The following is a 23965-nucleotide window of genomic DNA, read 5'->3' on the forward strand; positions in this document are numbered from 1 at the left end:
AAATTGCTCCAAAACTGGAGGAACCTTTGCAAGAACCTGTTCAAAAGGACGTAGAAAGTACGCCCCTAATGTCATGGTCTGAAATGATTGACGATGGGGCGGACGACGTGGTCGTTGAACGAAAATCGTGGAAAGAACTTATAGAAGACGAAATAGAAATTCCTCTTCCTCATGAGAATGGAGACGAAGCCAACATCAACAAGATTATTGAAACCATACAGGAAGTACAATCAACCAGCGAAGAAAAACCAAATAACGAATCCAAAACAATTACAACAGTAACCACCACAACAGTTTCTGAGCCACTGAAGGAAGAAACTCTTGTGAAAGAAGTAGTCGAGGATAAGCCCATTGTTGAAGCTTCTGTTGTGGACGAATCCAAGACCATTACAACAGTTACGACCACGACAACAACTACCGAGAACATTATAGAAGTTCCTATTTCCGAGGAACCTAAGAAGGTAGTAGAACCGGAGAAGAAACCTGAAGAACCCAAAAAACCAGCATATGCCGGTCTTCCCGTCGATGACTCTTCTAGCTCGTGGATGGATGTCCTGGATGAACCCATGAACTTCTCTGACGACGAAGAGGAACCAGTTCCTGAGCAACTTAAGGAAGAAACTCCTGTGGAAGAAGTTGTTGAAGATAAGCCAGTTGTTGAAGTTTCTGTTAACGACGAATCCACGACCATTACAACAGTTACCACCACAACAGTAACTACCGAAAACATTATTGAAGTTCCTATTTCCGAGGAACCAAAGAAGGTAGTAGAACCGGAGAAGAAACCTGAAGAACCCAAAAAACCAGCATATGCCGGTCTTCCCGTCGATGACTCTTCTAGCTCGTGGATGGATGTCTTGGATGAACCCATGAACTTCTCTGACGACGAAGAGGAACCAGTTCCTGAGCAACTTAAGGAAGAAACTCCTGTGGAAGATGTTGTCGAGGATAAGCCCATTGTTGAAGCTTCTGTTGTGGACGAATCCAAGACCATTACAACAGTTACGACCACGACAACAACTACCGAGAACATTATAGAAGTTCCTATTTCCGAGGAACCTAAGAAGGTAGTAGAACCGGAGAAGAAACCTGAAGAACCCAAAAAACCAGCATATGCCGGTCTTCCCGTCGATGACTCTTCTAGCTCGTGGATGGATGTCCTGGATGAACCCATGAACTTCTCTGACGATGAAGAGGAACCAGTTTCTGAGCCACTGAACGAAGAAACTCTTGTGAAAGAAGTAGCAGAGGATAAGCCCATTGTTGAAGCTTCTGTTGTGGACGAATCCAAGACCATTACAACAGTTACGACCACGACAACAACTACCGCGAACATTATTGAAGTTCCTATTTCCGAGGAACCTAAGAAGGTAGTAGAACCGGAGGAGAAACCTGAAGAACCCAAAAAACCAGCATATGCCGGTCTTCCCGTCGATGACTCTTCTAGCTCGTGGATGGATGTCCTGGATGAACCCATGAACTTCTCTGACGACGAAGAGGAACCAGTTCCTGAGCAACTTAAGGAAGAAACTCCTGTGGAAGAAGTTGTTGAAGATAAGCCAGTTGTTGAAGTTTCTGTTAACGACGAATCCACGACCATTACAACAGTTACCACCACAACAGTAACTACCGAAAACATTATTGAAGTTCCTATTTCCGAGGAACCAAAGAAGGTAGTAGAACCGGAGAAGAAACCTGAAGAACCCAAAAAACCAGCATATGCCGGTCTTCCCGTCGATGACTCTTCTAGCTCGTGGATGGATGTCTTGGATGAGCCCATGAACTTCTCTGACGACGAAGAGGAACCAGTTTCTGAGCCACTGAAGGAAGAAACTCTTGTGAAAGAAGTAGTCGAGGATAAGCCCATTGTTGAAGCTTCTGTTGTGGACGAATCCAAGACCATTACAACAGTTACGACCACGACAATAACTACCGAAACCATTAGCGAACTTCCTATTTCCGAGGAACCCAAGAAGGTAGTAGAACCGGAGAAGAAACCTGAAGAACCGAAAAAACCAGCATATGCCGGTCTTCCCGTCGATGACTCTTCTAGCTCGTGGATGGATGTCTTGGATGAGCCCATGAACTTCTCTGACGACGAAGAGGAACCAGTTTCTGAGCCACTGAACGAAGAAACTCTTGTGAAAGAAGTAGTCGAGGATAAGCCCATTGTTGAAGCTTCTGTTGTGGACGAATCCAAGACCATTACAACAGTTACGACCACGACAACAACTACCGAAACCATTAGCGAACTTCCTATTTCCGAGGAACCCAAGAAGGTAGTAGAACCGGAGAAGAAACCTGAAGAACCGAAAAAACCAGCATATGCCGGTCTTCCCGTCGATGACTCTTCTAGCTCGTGGATGGATGTCTTGGATGAGCCCATGAACTTCTCTGACGACGAAGAGGAACCAGTTTCTGAGCCACTGAACGAAGAAACTCTTGTGAAAGAAGTAGTCGAGGATAAGCCCATTGTTGAAGCTTCTGTTGTGGACGAATCCAAGACCATTACAACAGTTACGACCACGACAACAACTACCGAAACCATTAGCGAACTTCCTATTTCCGAGGAACCCAAGAAGGTAGTAGAACCGGAGAAGAAACCTGAAGAACCCAAAAAACCAGCATATGCCGGTCTTCCCGTCGATGACTCTTCTAGCTCGTGGATGGATGTCTTGGATGAGCCCATGAACTTCTCTGACGACGAAGAGGAACCAGTTCCTGAGCAACTTAAGGAAGAAACTCCTGTGGAAGATGTTGTCGAGGATAAGCCAATTGTTGAAGTTTCTGTTGTGGACGAATCCAAGACCATTACAACAGTTACGACCACGACAACAACTACCGAAACCATTAGCGAACTTCCTATTTCCGAGGAACCCAAGAAGGTAGTAGAACCGGAGAAGAAACCTGAAGAACCGAAAAAACCAGCATATGCCGGTCTTCCCGTCGATGACTCTTCTAGCTCGTGGATGGATGTCTTGGATGAGCCCATGAACTTCTCTGACGACGAAGAGGAACCAGTTTCTGAGCCACTGAACGAAGAAACTCTTGTGAAAAAAGTAGTCGAGGATAAGCCCATTGTTGAAGCTTCTGTTGTGGACGAATCCAAGACCATTACAACAGTTACGACCACGACAATAACTACCGAAACCATTAGCGAACTTCCTATTTCCGAGGAACCCAAGAAGGTAGTAGAACCGGAGAAGAAACCTGAAGAACCCAAAAAACCAGCATATGCCGGTCTTCCCGTCGATGACTCTTCTAGCTCGTGGATGGATGTCTTGGATGAGCCCATGAACTTCTCTGACGACGAAGAGGAACCAGTTCCTGAGCAACTTAAGGAAGAAACTCCTGTGGAAGATGTTGTCGAGGATAAGCCAATTGTTGAAGTTTCTGTTAACGACGAATCCAAGACCATTACAACAGTAACCACCACAACAGTAACTACCGAAAACATTATTGAAGTTCCTATTCCCGGGGAACCCAAGAAGGTAGTAGAACCAGTGAAATCACCTGAAGAAGAAGTCAAACCAAAGCCATTGTCTTCTAATATATGGGAACAGCATTCGTCATATGCTGATGTCTTGCGTCACACTGTGGACTTCATAAGTTTAGAAAAGAATAATGTAGAAGTCCCAACTGAATCCAATTTAGGTAAAGTGCAAACAGTAAAACAGCCTGCTAAACTTCCAGAACCTTTGATTAAATCAAAGGCAAAGAAAGAAAAACCGTTAAAAAAGGAAAAGGAAGCTAAAATTTTGACGCCTAAAGAAGAAATTATACCAATCGAAAGTGAATCAGCTAAGGATGAAACAAAAACTTCGTGGTCAACAATGGTCGATAAAGATTTTGATGAAAACGTTCAAACAAACATACTCAGTTCCGATAGCACTTTGTGGTCTTCAATTGTCCGACAAGGTGTCCAGGAACCTATTACAAAAATGACACAATCTGCCGACCATGATGTTAAAGTGGTAGAACCTGCATTCCAGAACTCGCAAGAAATAAACAAATTCATTTCACACGAAAGGAGCTCCGAAGTGGTTGAAAAGACAAAGAAACAAAAATCAAAGAAGGAAAAGAAACACAATAAGATGGAATCAGTGGTTGAAGTGGGTTTAGAACCATACGTTGATGGTACTATCATGCGCGATGATCCTAAAACACAGCAAGATGCACAAATTCCGTCCGTTGTGGAAACTTTACCAATTCAACCCATGTCTTGGTCATCTATCGTCTCACAGAATATGGATGTCACCACAAATGTAACAGAGACTCGAAACACTGCTCAGCCTGAAGATAAGAAATCCTTAGAAGAAAAACCAACCAAACCAAAAGCAAAGAAGGAAAAGAAATCTAAGGTTGTGCCAGCTTCGAAGCCCATTGTTGAATCTGCAGTTCCTGAGGCCGTTGTTGAACCCACTGTTGAACCCACTGTTGAAGTGATTTTTGTTGAGGAACCAGTTGTTGAGGTGACCACAGTTGTTGAAGAAGTAACGCCCGAGCCACAACCAGAACCCACTCCAGTTAGTGAGGTGGCCCCATCGCAACCACTATCATGGTCGTCTATCGTTTCTCAATCCACGGAAGTTACGACAAATGTAACAGAGACTCGCTTCACGGAAGAACCTAAAGAGCAGAAACCTTTAGAAGAAAAACCAACCAAACCAAAAGCAAAGAAGGAAAAGAAATCTAAGGCAGTGCCAGTTTCAGAGCCCATCGTAGAGTCTCCAGTTCCTGAGGCAGTTGTTGAACCCACTGTCGAAGTGACTTTTGTTGAGGAACCAGTTGTTGAGGTGACCACAGTTGTTGAAGAAGTAACGCCGGAGCCACAACCAGAACCCACTCCAGTTAGTAAGGTGGCCCCATCGCAACCACTATCATGGTCGTCTATCGTTTCTCAAACCACGGAAGTTACGACAAATGTAACAGAGACTCGCTTCACGGAAGAACCTGAAGATAAGAAACCTTTAGAAGAAAAACCGAAAAAACAAAAAGCGAAGAAGGAAAAGAAATCTAAGGTGATTTTGGATCCAGAGCCCATCGTAGAGTCTGCAGTTCCTGAGGCAGTTGTTGAACCCACTGTTGAAGTGACTTTTGTTGAGGAACCAGTTGTTGAGGTGACCACAGTTGTTGAAGAAGTATCGCCCGAGCCACAACCAGAACCCACTCCAGTTACTGAGGTGGCCCCATCGCAACCACTATCATGGTCGTCTATCGTTTCTCAATCCACGGAAGTTACGACAAATGTAACAGAGACTCGCTTCACGGAAGAACCTAAAGAGCAGAAACCTTTAGAAGAAAAACCGAAAAAACAAAAAGCGAAGAAGGAAAAGAAATCTAAGGTGATTTTGGATCCAGAGCCCATTGTAGAGTCTGCAGTTCCTGAGGCAGTTGTTGATCCCACTGTTGAAGTGACTTTTGTTGAGGAACCAGTTGTTGAGGTGACCACAGTTGTTGAAGAAGTAACGCCCGAGCCACAACCAGAACCCACTCCAGTTACTGAGGTGGCCCCATCGCAACCACTATCATGGTCGTCTATCGTTTCTCAATCCACGGAAGTTACGACAAATGTAACAGAGACTCGCTTCACGGAAGAACCTAAAGAGCAGAAACCTTTAGAAGAAAAACCGAAAAAACAAAAAGCGAAGAAGGAAAAGAAATCTAAGGTGATTTTGGATCCAGAGCCCATTGTAGAGTCTGCAGTTCCTGAGGCAGTTGTTGATCCCACTGTTGAAGTGACTTTTGTTGAGGAACCAGTTGTTGAGGTGACCACAGTTGTTGAAGAAGTAACGCCCGAGCCACAACCAGAACCCACTCCAGTTAGTGAGGTGTCCCCAGCCACCTCGCAGCCAATATCATGGTCGTCTATCGTTTCTCAATCCACGGAAATTACGACAAATGTAACAGAGACTCGCTTCACGGAAGAACCTGAAGAAACGAAACCCTTAGAAGAAAAACCGAAAAAACAAAAAGCGAAGAAGGAAAAGAAATCTAAGGTGGTTTTGGATCCAGAGCCCATTGTAGAGTCTGCAGTTCCCGAGGCCGTTGTTGAACCCACTGTTGAAGTGACTTTTGTTGAGGAACCAGTTGTTGAGGTGACCACAGTTGTTCAAGAAGTAACGCCCGAGCCAGAACCAGAACCCACTCCAGTTAGTGAGGTGGCCCCATCGCAACCACTATCATGGTCATCTATCGTTTCTCAATCCACGGAAGTTACGACAAATGTAACAGAGACTCGCTTCACGGAAGAACCTGAAGAAACGAAACCCTTAGAAGAAAAACCGAAAAAACAAAAAGCGAAGAAGGAAAAGAAATCTAAGGTGGTTTTGGATCCAGAGCCCATTGTAGAGTCTGCAGTTCCCGAGGCCGTTGTTGAACCCACTGTTGAAGTGACTTTTGTTGAGGAACCAGTTGTTGAGGTGACCACAGTTGTTGAAGAAGTAACGCCCGAGCCACAACCAGAACCCACTCCAGTTAGTGAGGTGGCCCCATCGCAACCACTATCATGGTCATCTATCGTTTCTCAATCCACGGAAGTTACGACAAATGTAACAGAGACTCGCTTCACGGAAGAACCTGAAGAAACGAAACCCTTAGAAGAAAAACCGAAAAAACAAAAAGCGAAGAAGGAAAAGAAATCTAAGGTGGTTTTGGATCCAGAGCCCATTGTAGAGTCTGCAGTTCCCGAGGCCGTTGTTGAACCCACTGTTGAAGTGACTTTTGTTGAGGAACCAGTTGTTGAGGTGACCACAGTTGTTCAAGAAGTAACGCCCGAGCCAGAACCAGAACCCACTCCAGTTAGTGAGGTGGCCCCATCGCAACCACTATCATGGTCATCTATCGTTTCTCAATCCACGGAAGTTACGACAAATGTAACAGAGACTCGCTTCACGGAAGAACCTGAAGAAACGAAACCCTTAGAAGAAAAACCGAAAAAACAAAAAGCGAAGAAGGAAAAGAAATCTAAGGTGGTTTTGGATCCAGAGCCCATTGTAGAGTCTGCAGTTCCCGAGGCAGTTGTTGAACCCACTGTTGAAGTGACTTTTATTGAGGAACCAGTTGTTGAGGTGACCACAGTTGTTGAAGAAGTAACGCCCGAGCCACAACCAGAACCCACTCCAGTTAGTGAGGTGTCCCCAGCCACCTCGCAGCCAATATCATGGTCGTCTATCGTTTCTCAATCCACGGAAATTACGACAAATGTAACAGAGACTCGCTTCACGGAAGAACCTGAAGAAACGAAACCCTTAGAAGAAAAACCGAAAAAACAAAAAGCGAAGAAGGAAAAGAAATCTAAGGTGGTTTTGGATCCAGAGCCCATTGTAGAGTCTGCAGTTCCCGAGGCCGTTGTTGAACCCACTGTTGAAGTGACTTTTGTTGAGGAACCAGTTGTTGAGGTGACCACAGTTGTTGAAGAAGTAACGCCCGAGCCACAACCAGAACCCACTCCAGTTAGTGAGGTGGCCCCATCGCAACCACTATCATGGTCATCTATCGTTTCTCAATCCACGGAAGTTACGACAAATGTAACAGAGACTCGCTTCACGGAAGAACCTGAAGAAACGAAACCCTTAGAAGAAAAACCGAAAAAACAAAAAGCGAAGAAGGAAAAGAAATCTAAGGTGGTTTTGGATCCAGAGCCCATTGTAGAGTCTGCAGTTCCCGAGGCCGTTGTTGAACCCACTGTTGAAGTGACTTTTGTTGAGGAACCAGTTGTTGAGGTGACCACAGTTGTTCAAGAAGTAACGCCCGAGCCAGAACCAGAACCCACTCCAGTTAGTGAGGTGGCCCCATCGCAACCACTATCATGGTCATCTATCGTTTCTCAATCCACGGAAGTTACGACAAATGTAACAGAGACTCGCTTCACGGAAGAACCTGAAGAAACGAAACCCTTAGAAGAAAAACCGAAAAAACAAAAAGCGAAGAAGGAAAAGAAATCTAAGGTGGTTTTGGATCCAGAGCCCATTGTAGAGTCTGCAGTTCCCGAGGCCGTTGTTGAACCCACTGTTGAAGTGACTTTTGTTGAGGAACCAGTTGTTGAGGTGACCACAGTTGTTCAAGAAGTAACGCCCGAGCCAGAACCAGAACCCACTCCAGTTAGTGAGGTGGCCCCATCGCAACCACTATCATGGTCATCTATCGTTTCTCAATCCACGGAAGTTACGACAAATGTAACAGAGACTCGCTTCACGGAAGAACCTGAAGAAACGAAACCCTTAGAAGAAAAACCGAAAAAACAAAAAGCGAAGAAGGAAAAGAAATCTAAGGTGGTTTTGGATCCAGAGCCCATTGTAGAGTCTGCAGTTCCCGAGGCCGTTGTTGAACCCACTGTTGAAGTGACTTTTGTTGAGGAACCAGTTGTTGAGGTGACCACAGTTGTTCAAGAAGTAACGCCCGAGCCAGAACCAGAACCCACTCCAGTTAGTGAGGTGGCCCCATCGCAACCACTATCATGGTCGTCTATCGTTTCTCAAACCACGGAAGTTACGACAAATGTGACAGAGACTCGCTTCACGGAAGAACCTGAAGATAAGAAACCCTTAGAAGAAAAACCGAAAAAACAAAAAGCGAAGAAGGAAAAGAAATCTAAGGTGGTTTTGGATCCAGAGCCCATTGTAGAGTCTGCAGTTCCCGAGGCCGTTGTTAAACCCACTGTTGAAGTGACTTTTGTTGAGGAACCAGTTGTTGAGGTGACCACAGTTGTTGAAGAAGTAACGCCCGAGCCACAACCAGAACCCACTCCAGTTAGTGAGGTGGCCCCATCGCAACCACTATCATGGTCGTCTATTGTCTCTCAAACTACTGAAGATGTAGCAGAGGCTCCTATCACTGATGTAGCTGAAGATCAGAAACCTTTAATTGGAAAACCGAAAAAACTTAAGGCAAGGAAGGAAAAGAAATCCAAGGTTCAAAGTGTTGAAGAGTCAATTGTGGTGTCTGATGTTCCAGTGTCCGTTGTTGAACCGATTATTGGATTTACCACTGTTCAAAAGGATGTAGCACCAATATCTGAATCGCATACGTTTTCCTGGTCGTCTATTGTTGCTCAGTCTGTTGAGGTTCCACCAACACTTCCGCAGCATGTGGAATCAAAATCGGTCGAAATTCAAAACTTTATCGACCATGAGCAGAATCACTCTACGGTTGTCAATGATTCAGTCAAAAAGCTGAAACCTAAAAAGGAAAAGAAAATAGTGCAGCCTATTCAACAGCCAACCGGTGAAAGCGTTCCTGTCCGAAAGGATCACTTGCGAGAAGGAGTAACTAAAGCAGTTCCTGAGCCACAAACTTTGTCTTGGTCGTCAATCGTTTCGCATAACATCGATTTGACGCCAACGTTTACTGAAAATCGTGTCATTGAAACCGTCGATGAGATCAATCCCGATGACAGCAGTAATCAGGAACGTGAACATCCCACTCATGTTGATGAAAAGAAACAAAAGCCCAAAAACGACAAAAAACGAGATGATGATATTGAAAGTTCTGTTGTCAACGAAGAGATTCCCGAAACTGAACGCGTAGCTGTGTCTTTAGCTCCTGAATTCAACATTCAGTTGCCGGCACCAACAAAACCATCAGTATGGTCATCATCAGACACCTATGCCGAAGTTGTTAAGAAGTCTGGTTACAACAACAATACAAACATTAAATATCAGAAAATTGAGGCAAGGGAACCCATCAAGAGTGAACCAAAACACACTTTTGTCGAAGTACAGGCACATGAAGATCTTCTGGAGTTCCCGGACCCTATCATTCCTGCCATTGAAGGAGATGAAGCACTTGAGAAACCCTCTCAGCTATCGTGGAAAGACCTTGTAGATGAGGATGATGTGGAGCCGCTGGAGTCTTGGCATAAGGAAGAAACAGATGCTGTAGAAATAAAGACACAAAAACCAATACAGGAAAGACATTCCCGAGTGAGCGTAAAGCCGAAAATTCAAATAACCGAGGTAGTCACTGAAACTCAACCGCAATCCGAGACTGACCAAGAATTCTTGGAAATTACTTCAAAGAAACGAAATCGCTCACGCTCACGTTCGCAACAGTCACAGGCTTCGAACTTTGATGAAAAGCCTCGAAACAAAAAATCAAAGAAGCCGAAAAATAATGTACCTAAAGCACCAGCTCAACAGCCTACGGAAGCTCCTGAGTATGTCCAGCCACCTAAGGAAACTGTAGCATTTGTAGAAGAACCGTCTCCACCACCAGCTCCTTCTCCTTATACCTCTGGTATGTCATGGGCTGCTATAGCCGCCCATAATGTGCCAGAACCAGTTCAACATATTCGACCCCTTCAAGTTGAGTCCAAACCAACTGTCGTTGAAGATGTAAGGAAATCAACAAATGAGCACACAGTAAACATTCCAATCACTTTTGAAACTACTGAGCCAAAGACTAAAAAGCCAAAGCCAAAGTCTAAACGAAAGTTGCCAAGCGATGTGGTTGATTTCATTAATGCAGAAAAATCAGTTCATCAAGTGATTGCTTCTAAACCTGAATCAGTTTTAGAACCTGGATCTGTAATCGGTGAAGACGTCAACAATACTTTAACGTCAATGGAAATAAAAACTCCACTTGCTCCCTTTGAATTTGTGGTCGAGTCTGAAGTTGAACCAGTATCTGAGTCACATACGGAAGAACTCCTTGTCGAAAAGGTTTTAAAGACGGAACCAATTGCTGAATCTACGGCGGTGGACGAATCCAAGACTATTACAACAGTAACCACCACAACAACAACTACCGAAACCACTAGCGATGTTTCTATTCCCGAGGAACCCAAGAAGGTAGTAGAACCGGAGAAGAAACCTGAAGAACCCAAAAAACCAGCATATGCCGGTCTTCCCGTCGATGACTCTTCTAGCTCGTGGATGGATGTCTTGGACGAACCTATGAACTTCTCTGACGACGAAGAGGAACCAGTTCCTCAGCCACAAAAGGAAGAAACGATCGTCGAAAAAGTAGTAGAAGTTAAGCCAATTGTTGATAATTCGGTTGTGGACGAATCCAAGACCATTACAACAGTTACCACCACGACAACAACTACCGAAACCATTAGCGAACTTCCTATTTCCGAGGAACCCAAGAAGGTAGTAGAACCGGAGAAGAAACCTGAAGAACCCAAAAAACCAGCATACGCCGGTCTTCCCGTCGATGACTCTTCTAGCTCGTGGATGGATGTCTTGGATGAGCCCATGAACTTCTCTGACGACGAAGAGGAACCAGTTCCTGAGCAACTTAAGGAAGAAACTCCTGTGGAAGATGTTGTCGAGGATAAGCCAATTGTTGAAGTTTCTGTTAACGACGAATCCAAGACCATTACAACAGTAACCACCACAACAGTAACTACCGAAAACATTATTGAAGTTCCTATTTCCGAGGAACCACAGAAGGTAGTAGAACCGGAGAAGAAACCTGAAGAACCCAAAAAACCAGCATACGCCGGTCTTCCCGTCGATGACTCTTCGAACTCGTGGATGGATGTCTTGGATGAGCCCATGAACTTCTCTGACGACGAAGAGGAACCAGTTTCTGAGCCACTGAAGGAAGAAACTCTTGTGAATGAAGTAGTCGAGGATGAGCCCATTGTTGAAGCTTCTGTTGTGGACGAATCCAAGACTATTACAACAGTTACGACTACGACAACAACTACCGAAACCATTAGCAAACTTCCTATTTCCGAAGAACCCAAGGTCGAACAGACAGTCATCAAAGTTGACGAACCAAAGAAACCAGCATATGCCGGTCTGCCGGTTGATGCCTCTTCAAGCTCTTGGATGGATGTCTTGGATGAGCCCATGAACTTCTCCGACAGTGAAGAAGAACCCGTACCAGAGTCACAACCTGAAGTAACACCCTTGGCACCATTTAAGGATGTAGCGAAAAATATCACGCAGATTGTAGATGCTGTTGATGAGGTTCAAAAACCAGTCGAAACAGTTAATATATCTATTGACTCTGGAAATGATGAAGCCGAAAACACTCCCCTGGCGCCCTTCAAAGAAATTCCTGACTCTCCTTCAGACGATGCCTTTATATGTGAGACATCCTACTGGTCAGCAACCCTCAAGCCGGGTCAAAAACCTACGGCCACAGTTGAAACAACCGAGACAAAACCAGAAGAAAGCCAACCCATTAAAGTAAATATTCCAGACGATGAAGCCATTGACGAAGTAGCGGTAAAGTCACCCACTGATCAGCCAACAACATGGTCAGCAATTGTCCAAACCGAGACAACTGTGTTCCCAACACCAGATGTACAAAAGGACAATGAAAGGACTCCTGATTGGTCTACTCATGTTGTGAGCAAAACAACCGACTTCCAGGAGCCAAAGCCTCTGAAGAATTCGGAAAACATAACAACAACGACAACAACATATGTGACCACAACGGTGACCACACATAAGGATACACCTATCGTGGAGAATGAATCCCCACCAACATCTTATGTGTCCACTGTGGTAACCAGCCATAAAAATGAACTGGATTTGGAACCAGAAACTTTTGAACTAACTAAGCCGGATAACCTTATTGAGAATCTTCATCGCGAGTCGTTCAAAGTGCATCCCCAATACGAATTCTTGCAGGGACAATACCAGCAACTGAAGCTGGTAAATATAACGAAAGAACCGTGTTTGGAGGAACCCAAAGAAGATGTTCCTTTGGTAGAAGATTACGTGATAATTGAACCCGAAACGATACCTGAAATCAATTCCGAAATCCTTGCACTTAATCTTTATCTTGACCAAACCTATATATTGCCCAAGTCTCGTATAGATGTCGACAACATTAGCCAGTTGCTCACCCTTGAAAAGTCATCTGATCCTATTGTAGAAAAAGAACCCGTCCCGGTGGAAACTAAGAGTGTAGAAATTCTTGTCGAGAAATCCATTGTAGAATCGCCTATTGAACCCATAGCTGATGAACCCCTGGTCATTGAAACACCTCAATCCCAGGCAGAACCCAGTGAACTGCTCTGGAACCTCAGTCAAGATGATTTCCTCAAACTTATCAATCACTATAGGCAAACGGCAAGCGATGCATTCGCATTGTTGCCAAGGACAACCATAGACACGACGAAAGCTCAGGAAACTCAAGACGATAAGCAAAAGACTGACGGCATTACAGAAACTGTAGTGACAACCACGACGACCACGATAACCGATCGCGTTGTAGAAAAGACTGAACCAGATGCATCGTCATCACCAATCATTCCTACCGCCCAGCCATTGACGGCACCATCGCTTGGCAACCTCGATCAGTTGCGTCTGAATCTATATCTGGACGATTGGCAGCCAGCTAGTGTCGATGCACATTTGGCCGACGACTTGTTCGACGGACTGAAACGTGCTGATGTCGTCAGTAGCGAAGCGGAACTCGACAAAGACAAGAACCAGGAGCAACAACCTGACGGCGATTCTAAAAAGCCAGACGGTGTTACTGGAATACCAGACAAGGACGAACATGACAGTGACGATGATGACGACGACGACGACGATGACGAAGAGGGAGGTAAGCCGACTGTGCCAGAAATTCGCAAGCCGAACGACGACGATGATAAACCGAACGACAAGGATCCTGGTAGCGGTAGTAGTGGTAATGTGACCCCCACGCCCGAGCACGATGCCCAGTACGGTCAGAACCGTAGCTGTTCATCGGAGTATAGGTCCACCGATCTACCGGGCGGTGTGGGTCATTGGCGTGACGACAGTACTTATCTGGCTCTAGAAGCCGAACAGCCTCAGGTTAAACTAGAAAGTGTACCACTGGCACCCACTATATCGGGTGTTGAATCTGTACTAACCGAAACTAATACCACATGTCCCGCCCCCGCCCACGACCCCGTCTCAGCCCCTGAAACCAGTCCCAGTACAACTACTAGTTCCCTAAACGTTGCAAACGCACTAATCCAATTGGCAAGCGCCACAACTCACACGCTGTCCGCCAAGGCGAACGCAGCAGCAACAGCAACACATGCAGCAGCGCTGGCAGCAACCGGTGCTCTACTTCCGGTTGCAACGGCCGTAGTCGATAAGCTAACAACGACAACAACAGCAGCAGCGGAGACACCAGCAGCAACATCGGATGTTGCTGCCGTAGAGCCCGATGTTGCACGTGCAACACCGGCAGCAGCAACAGTAGCAGAAGCAGCAGCAGCAGATATACCTTCGGCAGCAACTCACACCGAAACGACAACAACTAGCAGCAGCGGTGGAGAGGAGGTGGCATTGCCCACCGAAAATACCGGTGTGGTGCGACGCACCACAACAACAACCACAACCGTAACGACAACAACCACAGTTGACACGCCATCGACAACTAGCAACACAACGACAACGACAACAACCACAAGCAGCAACGAACTGCCAGAACAACGCCAGAAGGTGAACATCACATTGAGCCTTCGTTTATTCATAATTCTAATATTTGCAGCTTTTCTGTGTGGTTTCGGTATTTGTTCATGGCTTTTATACGGCAATCGTTCGTGTTGCTGTTGTGGCCAGGTTCCGACCAACGGATGCTGCTGCGGCAACACATTGCAACAGGCAGCAGCAGCAGCAGCAGCAGATCCGGGAAATTGCCCGCCGTGAAGTTGGTCCGGGCCTGGCCATAATGGCAATGGATAATGCAAATGCCTAACTACTAACGTAATTCGATAATCGAGAACATGTTTGATTTTTATGTTTTACTTAAGTTTTTTCATTTCTATTATATTTGTATTGTATGTGTTGTTTTTTGCTAAACGCATCCAATAGGCTTATATTTTGAGTTTGTATACCTGAACGAAAAAGTTACTATACCTTTATAAAAGCACCTAACTTAGACGTAACCAAATATGTAGATTTGTTGTAACTTAGTTCCTTCTACTAATTGATATTAACCTTTGTAAAAGCCCAGTAATCAGAGACTACTAATGGTAGTGATAATAATAAAATCTATATTAACCAACTTGCACGTTTTAATACCGAGCTGATCTATATACCCAGCGTATACGTAGTTTTCTTCGCAGATTTTTCACACACCAGAGCACAAAACACAAGCACACAGAATCTCACGCATATCGAGCACTTTTCCTGCCACCACCCCCCACACGACACAGTGCCGCACAAAAGTGTGTGTGCACGCAATTACCGGGTTGCCAAATGCAGAAAATGTCCATTATGTGTACCGCACGTATATACGCGTATATGAGTTCATTGCCTCGCCTACCGCCCTGCTATCAGGAATTTGCGCGCAGAGTACTCCCTGCCACAGCTATAAATACCCTATCCAACCGTTCAGATGCGATCCTATCCCATGCGATCCGAACCATGCGGTGCAGGCCGTCTTATTTGCTCGAAAATAGTCTCCCGTTCATTTTAGAATTTTTAGTCTGCAACGTGCAATGAACGCGTTGGGTTTGACTGCGAATCCCCAAGAAGTATTTCAAGAATCTAAATGCTTTGTTAGTGCCAATGTGTGTGTGTAGTGCAATAAAAGAGTAGGTAAACAAGTTTTGAAAAGAGTTATTTCGAGGATTATTCAGAATTTGTAAATACAAGTATAACGAAAGAAAGTAAGTCTCTTTACCATTGCATTTAATTTTCCAACATTACCTAAAGACAGGCAGTAAGAACCGCATATTCTGGTACTTTTGTCTATCCGCCTACCGCCATTTAAAATAAGATAATTACTTATGCCAAATGCATGTGTTACGCTACTTTAAACGAAGTTAAGTCTTAGAGCTAGTGTTATTTTTAAAAGCATTTATTCGCATTCCCTTAAAAAAAACATCTTGTTGTATGGCTGTGCATTGCATCCATTTGAATTTTATAAATACCTACATATAACTTTTCTACTTCATGTACATATGTTGTATATGTGTATAGAAGCCGGCCACAAATATTTACATCAATTTCGTTCTCTAGCAATAATCCTCCAAAAATTGCAATCTTTATTAATATTAACACACTTTCTACAACGTCTCCCCCCCAAAAACCAAATCACTCACAAAAACTATAGGATCTAATTACGCAAGAGCTCGACGAACTGCTCCAATCGCTTTCGAGCGTCGAGGATGGCATCGCCAACATGAACCAGAGCAGCCTGGATGGCATGCTACATGGATTGAAGGTAATAATATTATTAATCTAAGGCCGAAATAACACCACCTTTTTTGGTTGCTTGATTCGGCATGTAAAGTAGCTAGATTAATTTCAATTAAAATATCTACTCACACCTTGTACATAACTTTTGTAAACGATTATTGGATGCTGGCGTGTGTCAGAGAACTTTAATAACTCAATCGCATCACTCCATAAAGAATCGTACATATTTTTTGTCAGGCTGTTATTTTTGTACCCACAGAATATCGTTTAGTTGTTAGTTTTGTCCAGTTGTAGTGGTCGAACCTTTGTCTGTCTAAGTAATACACATTTTTGTAGGCCCGAAATCCAATCGTATTGTTATGTAGATTTCTATATTTCGAAAGAACATATTTCTGAAACACATATTTTACACGCCCGATGTGCAGCTAATCCAGAGCAATCTCGAAGTACACGAAAGGGACGTCATCGAGTTAAAGAAGCAGGCGAAGACATTACCCACGGATCCGGCTACCGAACGGTTGCTCAACGACACCGTGGACCGCATCGATTTACTACTACGCCGCACTCAGCAAGGCATCACCATGATAGCGGTGAGTGGTTAAGATCTACGTCTATAACTATCCGTACTAATAATAATCCCACATTCTGTTCAGAATGCTATGCATGGCCAGAAGAAGCGCCAGCAGGAGATCGACGAGTACCAGCAACATCTGCTGGAGCTGGAGCAATGGATCATCGAGGTTTCCGCCGAGCTGGCTTCATTTGAGCCCACCTCGGACAGCAGCACGGATGAGCAGGTGCTCAAATCGCAAGTGGAGAGGAGCCAGCAATTGCTGCGCACCCTCAAGGATCGCCAGCAGTCCATGGAGGATTTGGTGGAGCAGACGCGCCAACTGCAATCCCATCCCGATGTTTCTCCCTTGGCTGACACGCTGATGGAGCAGCTGCAGAGCATCATTACCATTCTGCGGGAACAGGTCACAGTGGCCACCAAGCGCATCTTTACCATTGAAAAGCGCATCGTGGATTTGCGAAAGGCCAAGAGCGATGAGGCGCAACGCCAGCGTGTGCTTGCTGATTCACTCATCAAGCCACCAACCGAAGCGCCAGCGAGTCCAGAGGCGCATGAATCCATCGAGTCCAACGAGAACACCATCGACTCGAGCTCCATGCCCGAAGAGGAGATCAAACCGACTGGAGTGTATGTGGAGACGCAGACATCGCTCAGCCTGCAGCAGCCGCCAGTTCAGTTGGTGACCACCACGACTGTGGAGGCGCAGACCAGCTTCAAGGAACCAGCTGTAGAAACGGCTGAGGTGGCTCTGCAAACCCAAAAGGAACGTTCGCCCACCGAAAACATTATGGTAACACAAACGGTGCAAGATGGCCAGGAAACGATCCAGATCGACACGAGTCGCAACAAGGAAGTACCGGATGTACCCGAAGATGTCCAGATTGAGGCTCGCTACCATCAACGACCTAAGGGCGATGTAGACCGCGCCACCGAGCTAATCCTTAAAAATGTACCTCAAGCATTCGAAACCACTTTCGTGGAGCCAGATGAGACGACCACCGAAGTGGTTGTGGGACCTGATGGCACCAAGCACATAGTGCTCAAGAAAGTAACCCGTACCCGCCAGCAAGTTGTACAGCAGCAGCAGATCAGCTCAATTGAGACTATTAGCGATTCGGATGGTAACATCGAGGTGCATTCCACGGGTCAGATTAATCTGGAGAATGTGCACACCACGGACACCAAAGCTGATCCGGAGGAGGGCAGTGTCCACACAGTTATCACACAGCAAACGCGTGGTGCTCTTGTGGATTCAACGCAGCCCGAGGGTGTGATCCTGCAGGAGTTTGAAACCGAGCCAACTATTGAGACGTACGAAGAAGTGATAGCCCCAGGCTCCCAGGCGCAACTGATTCCCATGCAGCCGGGAGATGTGCAAACCCAAGGCACCATCCGAGCAGTAGTTCAGCAGGTGACCCGTAAGGTGATCCGCAAGACGCGCAAGATAATCAAGCGAGTGGTGATCATCGACGGGAAGGAGCACATCACTGAGGAAGTGGTCGAGGAGCCAGAGGAAGTGGAGATCACCGAGGAGGAGACAGCACCGCACATCAACGTAAATATTGTGCGAACCGTTGACGGAAAGGTGGTGAGCGAGGAGGAGTTCCAGCGAATGATGCAGGAGCCCGGAGTTCTAATCGAAGAAGTTGCCACGGATCTGCACAAGCCGAGAGCAGAGCCGCAGCAAGAGGTATTTGATATTGAGTCTACCCAAGTCACCACCACCACAAGAACTACAACCGCAACCACACAAGAACAAGAACAACCAGAACAACAGACACAACCAACAACAGAAACGACTAAAGAAGCACCAGTAGAGTTGCCAGCACCTCAAGTAGATGTTGAACAACCCGTAGTAGTTGCCACTACCAGTCCCGTTCATGTTCCAACAGCGGATGTAGTCGAGCCCAAGGACTCCTCACCGACATCCACTACCGCAGCTGTAGTAGATGTCGAAGCAGTGGTTGAAGATATCAACGAGATTTGGCCACTGGAACATCACCTGAAACCCACCAACATTGACTTCTCCCAGCACGTCGAAGAATTGGCAGCACCAGCAGCGGCCACAGCGGAGACTGAAGCATCCATGCCAGTAGAGGAAATTTGGCCGACAAGTCCAGAAACCGGAAACTCATTGACCCTGGAGCAGTACGAGTTTGAGCCACAATCACCTCATGAAGAGAGCACAAAATCTGATCTAGTTAAGCCCCAAGAGACTGAACCGCAAGCTGTTGCTGAAACTAAGCCAGAAGCCATTACCACTGGAAGTATTACCATTACCAAGACTACAACCACCATCACAAGCTCCACAGAAGAACCGGAGGAACAACAGCCTCCTGCAAACAAAATCAAGACTGACATTCAAAGTTTCCTTGAAGCCGAACAGACTTTGGCTGCAGCTCTAAAGGAGCAGTCCTCAACTCCGACGGGAGCTTCAGTTGCCGAAGATGTGCAGGCTCAGCCTGAGGAAATTGTTCTTGAGGAGAGGACTGTTGAAATTTCAACCATCAAGACTGAAGAGCCAGTTACTGTGGAAGAAGTGAAATCACTCCCTGTAGAGCCTGAACCACTTGAACCAGAGCTGGAGGAAGTGGCCATTGCAATTGTTGAGCAGACTGAGCAAAAGCCAGAAGAGCCCGTTCTTGAGAAACAACCAGCTCCTGGCCAAATCGACCTGCGTGCCGCCACTCAACTCTTCATCTCTGGAGAGGCCGCAGCTTCAACGGCTCCACAGAAAACCTTCCAGATCACAGCACCCTCTCTGGAGGACAATGGCGCTGGTGTGCTGAAGGTTGTCCTGGGCAAGGAAAGCACCAACGAAGAGGATACCGCAGCTCCGACTACCGGCAAGGTTAGCATGACCATCATTGAGACCGCTGCTGCTCCCGTCGCCGACGCCAAGCGGCGTCGAAAGAAAAAGAAGAGAAGAGATACAAAGCACGAGGAGGAGCTTGAGCAAGAACAAGAAACTGAGCCGGAGCCAGTTGCCGTTAAGGAGCCTGAGGTGAGCTCTGATGTGCCCGTTTCTCCGGAGGATTCACCACGCGATACCGTTCGTCATGAGTCCATTGTTGAGATTAGCCCCGATAGCGATTTGTCCAGCATTGAGATTGACACGAAAGTGAAGATTGTGGAGGATGCCATTGTTTCTTCACCATCGGAGTCGCCACGAACGCCAATGGTTGAGCTGGTTATTCCCACTGAGGTTGTTGAGTTGGCTTTGGTCGAGGATGAGGAACAACAGACCACACCGCGTATTCCATCGCCCACGGAAAAATCGGAAGTCGAGCAGGATATTAAATCCGTGCAGACTTCGCCACAACATCAACCCAAACTGGATGAGACTGCAGTGCAGACGAGTCTTGAGGTGCAGCCGGATAACCAGGAGAATGAATCGCAAACACTGATTGTTGAGATAACGGAGACTGAAGCACAAACCACTCCGCGAAGCGAGGAGCAGCCGGTGGCTGTTGAGATTTCCACCACTGAGATTCAAACCGATGTGAGTGGCCAGCCAGCTGAAACTGTAGAGATTTCCAGCCAAACTACCGTGACCACCACCATCGAAAAGGAACTGCAGACCACACCGAAGGATTCTCCTCGAGCACCAGAGGCAGGCAGCAGTGACGTGGTGGAATCTCTGGTGCAGGATTTAGTTAAGGATATGACTACCGATCTGCCCGTGCGTACAAGCGAACAATCTACCGTGACAGAAACTACCACAACCACTGAGACCCATGTGCAGACAACCACTCCGGAGCCAAGGGAACAAACTGAAGTCATTAAACCGGAAACTGTCCATGAAGAGACCTCAACCGTTGAACTTGTACAGTTCGCGGATGGCGAGATGCAAACCACGCCTGCTGGAGATCAGCAACCCGCATCTTTGGATGATAGTTCTCTGACTGCCACTTCGATATCCGTTTCGGAACCTTATGAACTGGAGGTCAAGACTACGGTGGCCATTCCCGCTGATTCGGATACATCTGTGGCTGAGCCAACGGTCTATGAATACACACAGACCATGCAGCTGCCGAAGCAGGAGAAGAAATCCAAGAAGGACAAGAAAAAGAAGCAGAAGAATGTGCCTGAAGTTGAGCAGCAGCTGCCAGAGGATCAGCAGATCAGTGTGACCGTTGAAATCGCACCAGAGTTACTATCTGAGTCCGGCATTGTCGTATCTACCAACCAGCAGATTGAAGATGTGCCACATGTTACACCCGTGGTGGAAACTCCCATCGAATCCGAAGAAGTGGAAACGCCCAAAGCTCAAAGAGTGCAACTTCAAATCACCAAGACCACTGTCTACGATGAGTATCCCGATCTGCCAGTGCACATAACTGAGCAGAACAAGGTGCTGATTGCGTCCCAGCAGAGCAAGCGATCCGGAGCAGGACCCACATCCTCAGCGGTGACCATCGAAGAGGTGGGCTCACCCACGGAGGAGCTGGTAGTGCCCATCACCCCGGGACCGGACAATCTGAGTGGCGAGCCCCACAACATCTGGTTCAGTGACACCACCAGTGTGGATAAGACACCCATTGAGCTCTCCCAGTCCTTAATTATGAGCGAGAGTTTGCAGCACTATCCAGGACAACAGCAACTGACCCAGCAGCCAATCCTGATTTCCACCAAGGAGGCCATTGGCGACCGCATCAAGCAGCTCAAGCAGGCGTCGCCCCAACAAGCCACTCCACTGAGCAATGTGCTCCACTTGGCCACCTTATCTGAACAGATTAAGGAACTGCCCACCGAGCAACGCATCTTGGAGGTCAACGAAGGTCTCAAGGATCTTGATGTTGCCATTAAGAATGGTGACAAGACTGTGATTCAAACCACTGTGATCACGGTTATCGAGAAGGTGTCAACTTGGTTGGAAACCATCGAGTATCGCGTGTACCTCATCAGGCAGAACTCCAATGAGGGACCCTCCGTAGAGAAGCTGGATAACTATAACCAACTCAATGACGAGCTTAGCACCATCAAGCAAAATGTCGTCCAACTTGAGCGACAGTTATCCAAGACTGAGCCGGAACCAGAGTTGCTGCAATGCGTGGATAGCCTGAAGGAGCATGTCGATGCAGTGGAGCAGGTTACACAACAGAACCAGGTGCAGGACAGCAATGATCTGGACAAGTGGCACAGCTTCGAGGTACTTCTGTACAACGTCTCCTCCGTCTTGGCCGACCTACAGCAGAGCTACGATCTTTTGATCAATCAAGAGTATCCCTTGTCCGCTAAACTGGCCCAGTTGGATGAGTTGGAGCAGCAGCATGAGGCGGCGCAGCAGCAACTTGCGCAGCTCTGTCAAAACGCTCGAGCTTTCCAACGCGATTTCCCAGGCAAGAAGATGCCGCAGGATGTGCACAATGCCTTCGAGACCAGCAAGAATATTGCCAACAACATTCAGGCAGAGCGGGAGCGTGTGCTTCAACTTCAATCCCTAGCGGAGGAGTACGAGCAGACCCTCAAAGAGTTCACCAAAATCACGGTTCTTGCCGACAAGCTGGTGGAGAGTCCAATTGTATCCAGTTCCCTCGAGCAGCTAAACAACGAGGTGCAGAAACAGAGGAAGTTCTTCGTAAATCTCAGCCACTGTCGCGCCATGCTGGAATCCCTGGAGGAGAACATCGATAGTGAGACCCGCGAGAAGCACTCGGAGTTGCACAAGGAGCTCTACAACAGGGCTACCAGTCTGCTGGACAAGGCATCGGAAAGGTCCTCCAAATTGGTGCAAGCTGCATCCCGTTGGACCGTGCTGGAGAAGGGCATGCGGGATGAACTTCAATGGCTCCAGGTGGCTCAGCAACGAGTTCCCGACCTATCAGCCGTAACTTCCGCAGACTACGATCAATACACCACCCTGTACCAATCCCTGAGCAATGATATCTCACATCACTATGTGAAAATGACGCAGCTTTCGGGAATTGCCAACAAGTTGCAGCTTTTGGTGCAAGCCCCCAATCTCGTAGAGGAAACCAATGAGGCGTTGATAGTGCTACTCAAACTCCGCGAGGAGGTTGCTCTCTACCTTCACCGCCTTCTGGTCTTCAAGGAAATCTGGGTGCAGTACGAGCAGCAAACGGATAAGCTGGAGGCCTTTGTACGCGAAGCAGAGCAGGAATTGAGGAACATCCAAATACCCTCGCAGCCCACTCACCAGCCCATCGAGCACATGCGTCAATTCTGGGAGATTAAGGCCCGTTTCGAGCTCCACAATAATGTGAGAACCGATACGGGTCTAAGCTTTGAGAAATCCCTGCAGGTCATCCCCTTGGCCGACGAGATGCTACAGCGGCAGTTCCATGCCCAACTGGAGGATCGCTGGCAGGCGGTGGCCCAGGCCATCGAACTCATTCAGCACAACATTGTGGAGTGCCTGTCGTCGGAGGATGTGCCCGCAGACGAGAAGCTCAAAATGGTGGAGCGAGAGCTGCAGGAGATCTACCTGACCATGACCAGCATGAAGGGAGTCATCAAGAACGAGGAGGAGCTCTGTCTGTACATCGAACGAGTCCAAGTACTCCGCACTCGCGTCGGCTTCATTGGCAACGAGCTGGGCAGGATTGGACTGCAAGAGCCTGCCATTGAACCGGAAAAGGTGGGTGAGCTATTCTCGCTCTCACACAAGATAAGCACCCAGATCGCCGAGGAGCTGGAGGGGGCATCTGTGCTGCGTGACCAACTGCAGGCCATCCAGGAGGGCATTAGCAATCAACGCAAACACCAGGCCAAGATTTCGGTCATTTTGGATGAATGTGAAGCCGCCGAGCGCCAGGGAGCAGATGTCCTCGAAAAGGCCGTTGCCGATTGCCAGGCCGCCGGCGAGGAGCTGGTGATCAGCTGGCAGGAGATTATGCGAATCCGCCAGATGCTACACACCCTGCCCATGCGCCTCAAGATGTCCGTTTCACCGGTTAAGTTGGAGAGGGATATCTCCCAACTGCAGGACGACCACGCCTTCCTCGAGAGCAAGTGCACCAACATTATGGCCATCCTGAGGAGCCGCCTAGCCGTCTGGCTGCGCTATGAGCGTCAGCTGGAGCTGGTCCACGGATCTGTCCAGGAAACCGACTTCATGATGGAACTCATCCGGGTGCACGGTCAAGTGGACTACGAGCGCCTGCGCAAAGCCACTGAACGTTTGGAGGTAAGTTTCAGCCCACAATTTTATGACTTTGTTTACGGGCGCGTTTAGGGATCGATTTGTATCTCAGATACATTCGTATCTTTCTGCCTGATCCAAAACGCGCTACCTGCTGAGCGGAATTTTCGCGAACTGCTTATCAGCTTAGTTTTC

At 47.1% G+C, this 23965-nt stretch overlaps 1 protein-coding gene across 8 annotated transcripts in view; it reads left to right on the top strand.

Moving 5' to 3' along the window:
* Positions 1-23965, top strand: part of LOC117150514 (nesprin-1) — a 102785-nt gene that overhangs the window by 67937 nt on the left and 10883 nt on the right. For 7 of the 8 annotated variants that reach the window (XM_033317497.1, XM_033317460.1, XM_033317469.1 and 4 more), the window contains 3 exons: positions 16006-16116; positions 16517-16681; positions 16745-23815. In XM_033317497.1, the coding sequence (XP_033173388.1) occupies positions 16006-16116; positions 16517-16681; positions 16745-23815 (7347 nt within the window). Of the gene's footprint in view, positions 1-318; positions 14388-16005; positions 16117-16516; positions 16682-16744; positions 23816-23965 lie in introns of all 8 variants that reach the window. The other variant, XM_033317430.1, reaches the window with a different exon arrangement.

This window comes from Drosophila mauritiana, chromosome 2L (assembly GCF_004382145.1).
Source record: "Drosophila mauritiana strain mau12 chromosome 2L, ASM438214v1, whole genome shotgun sequence".
In the NCBI taxonomy this organism is placed as follows: domain Eukaryota; kingdom Metazoa; phylum Arthropoda; class Insecta; order Diptera; family Drosophilidae; genus Drosophila; species Drosophila mauritiana.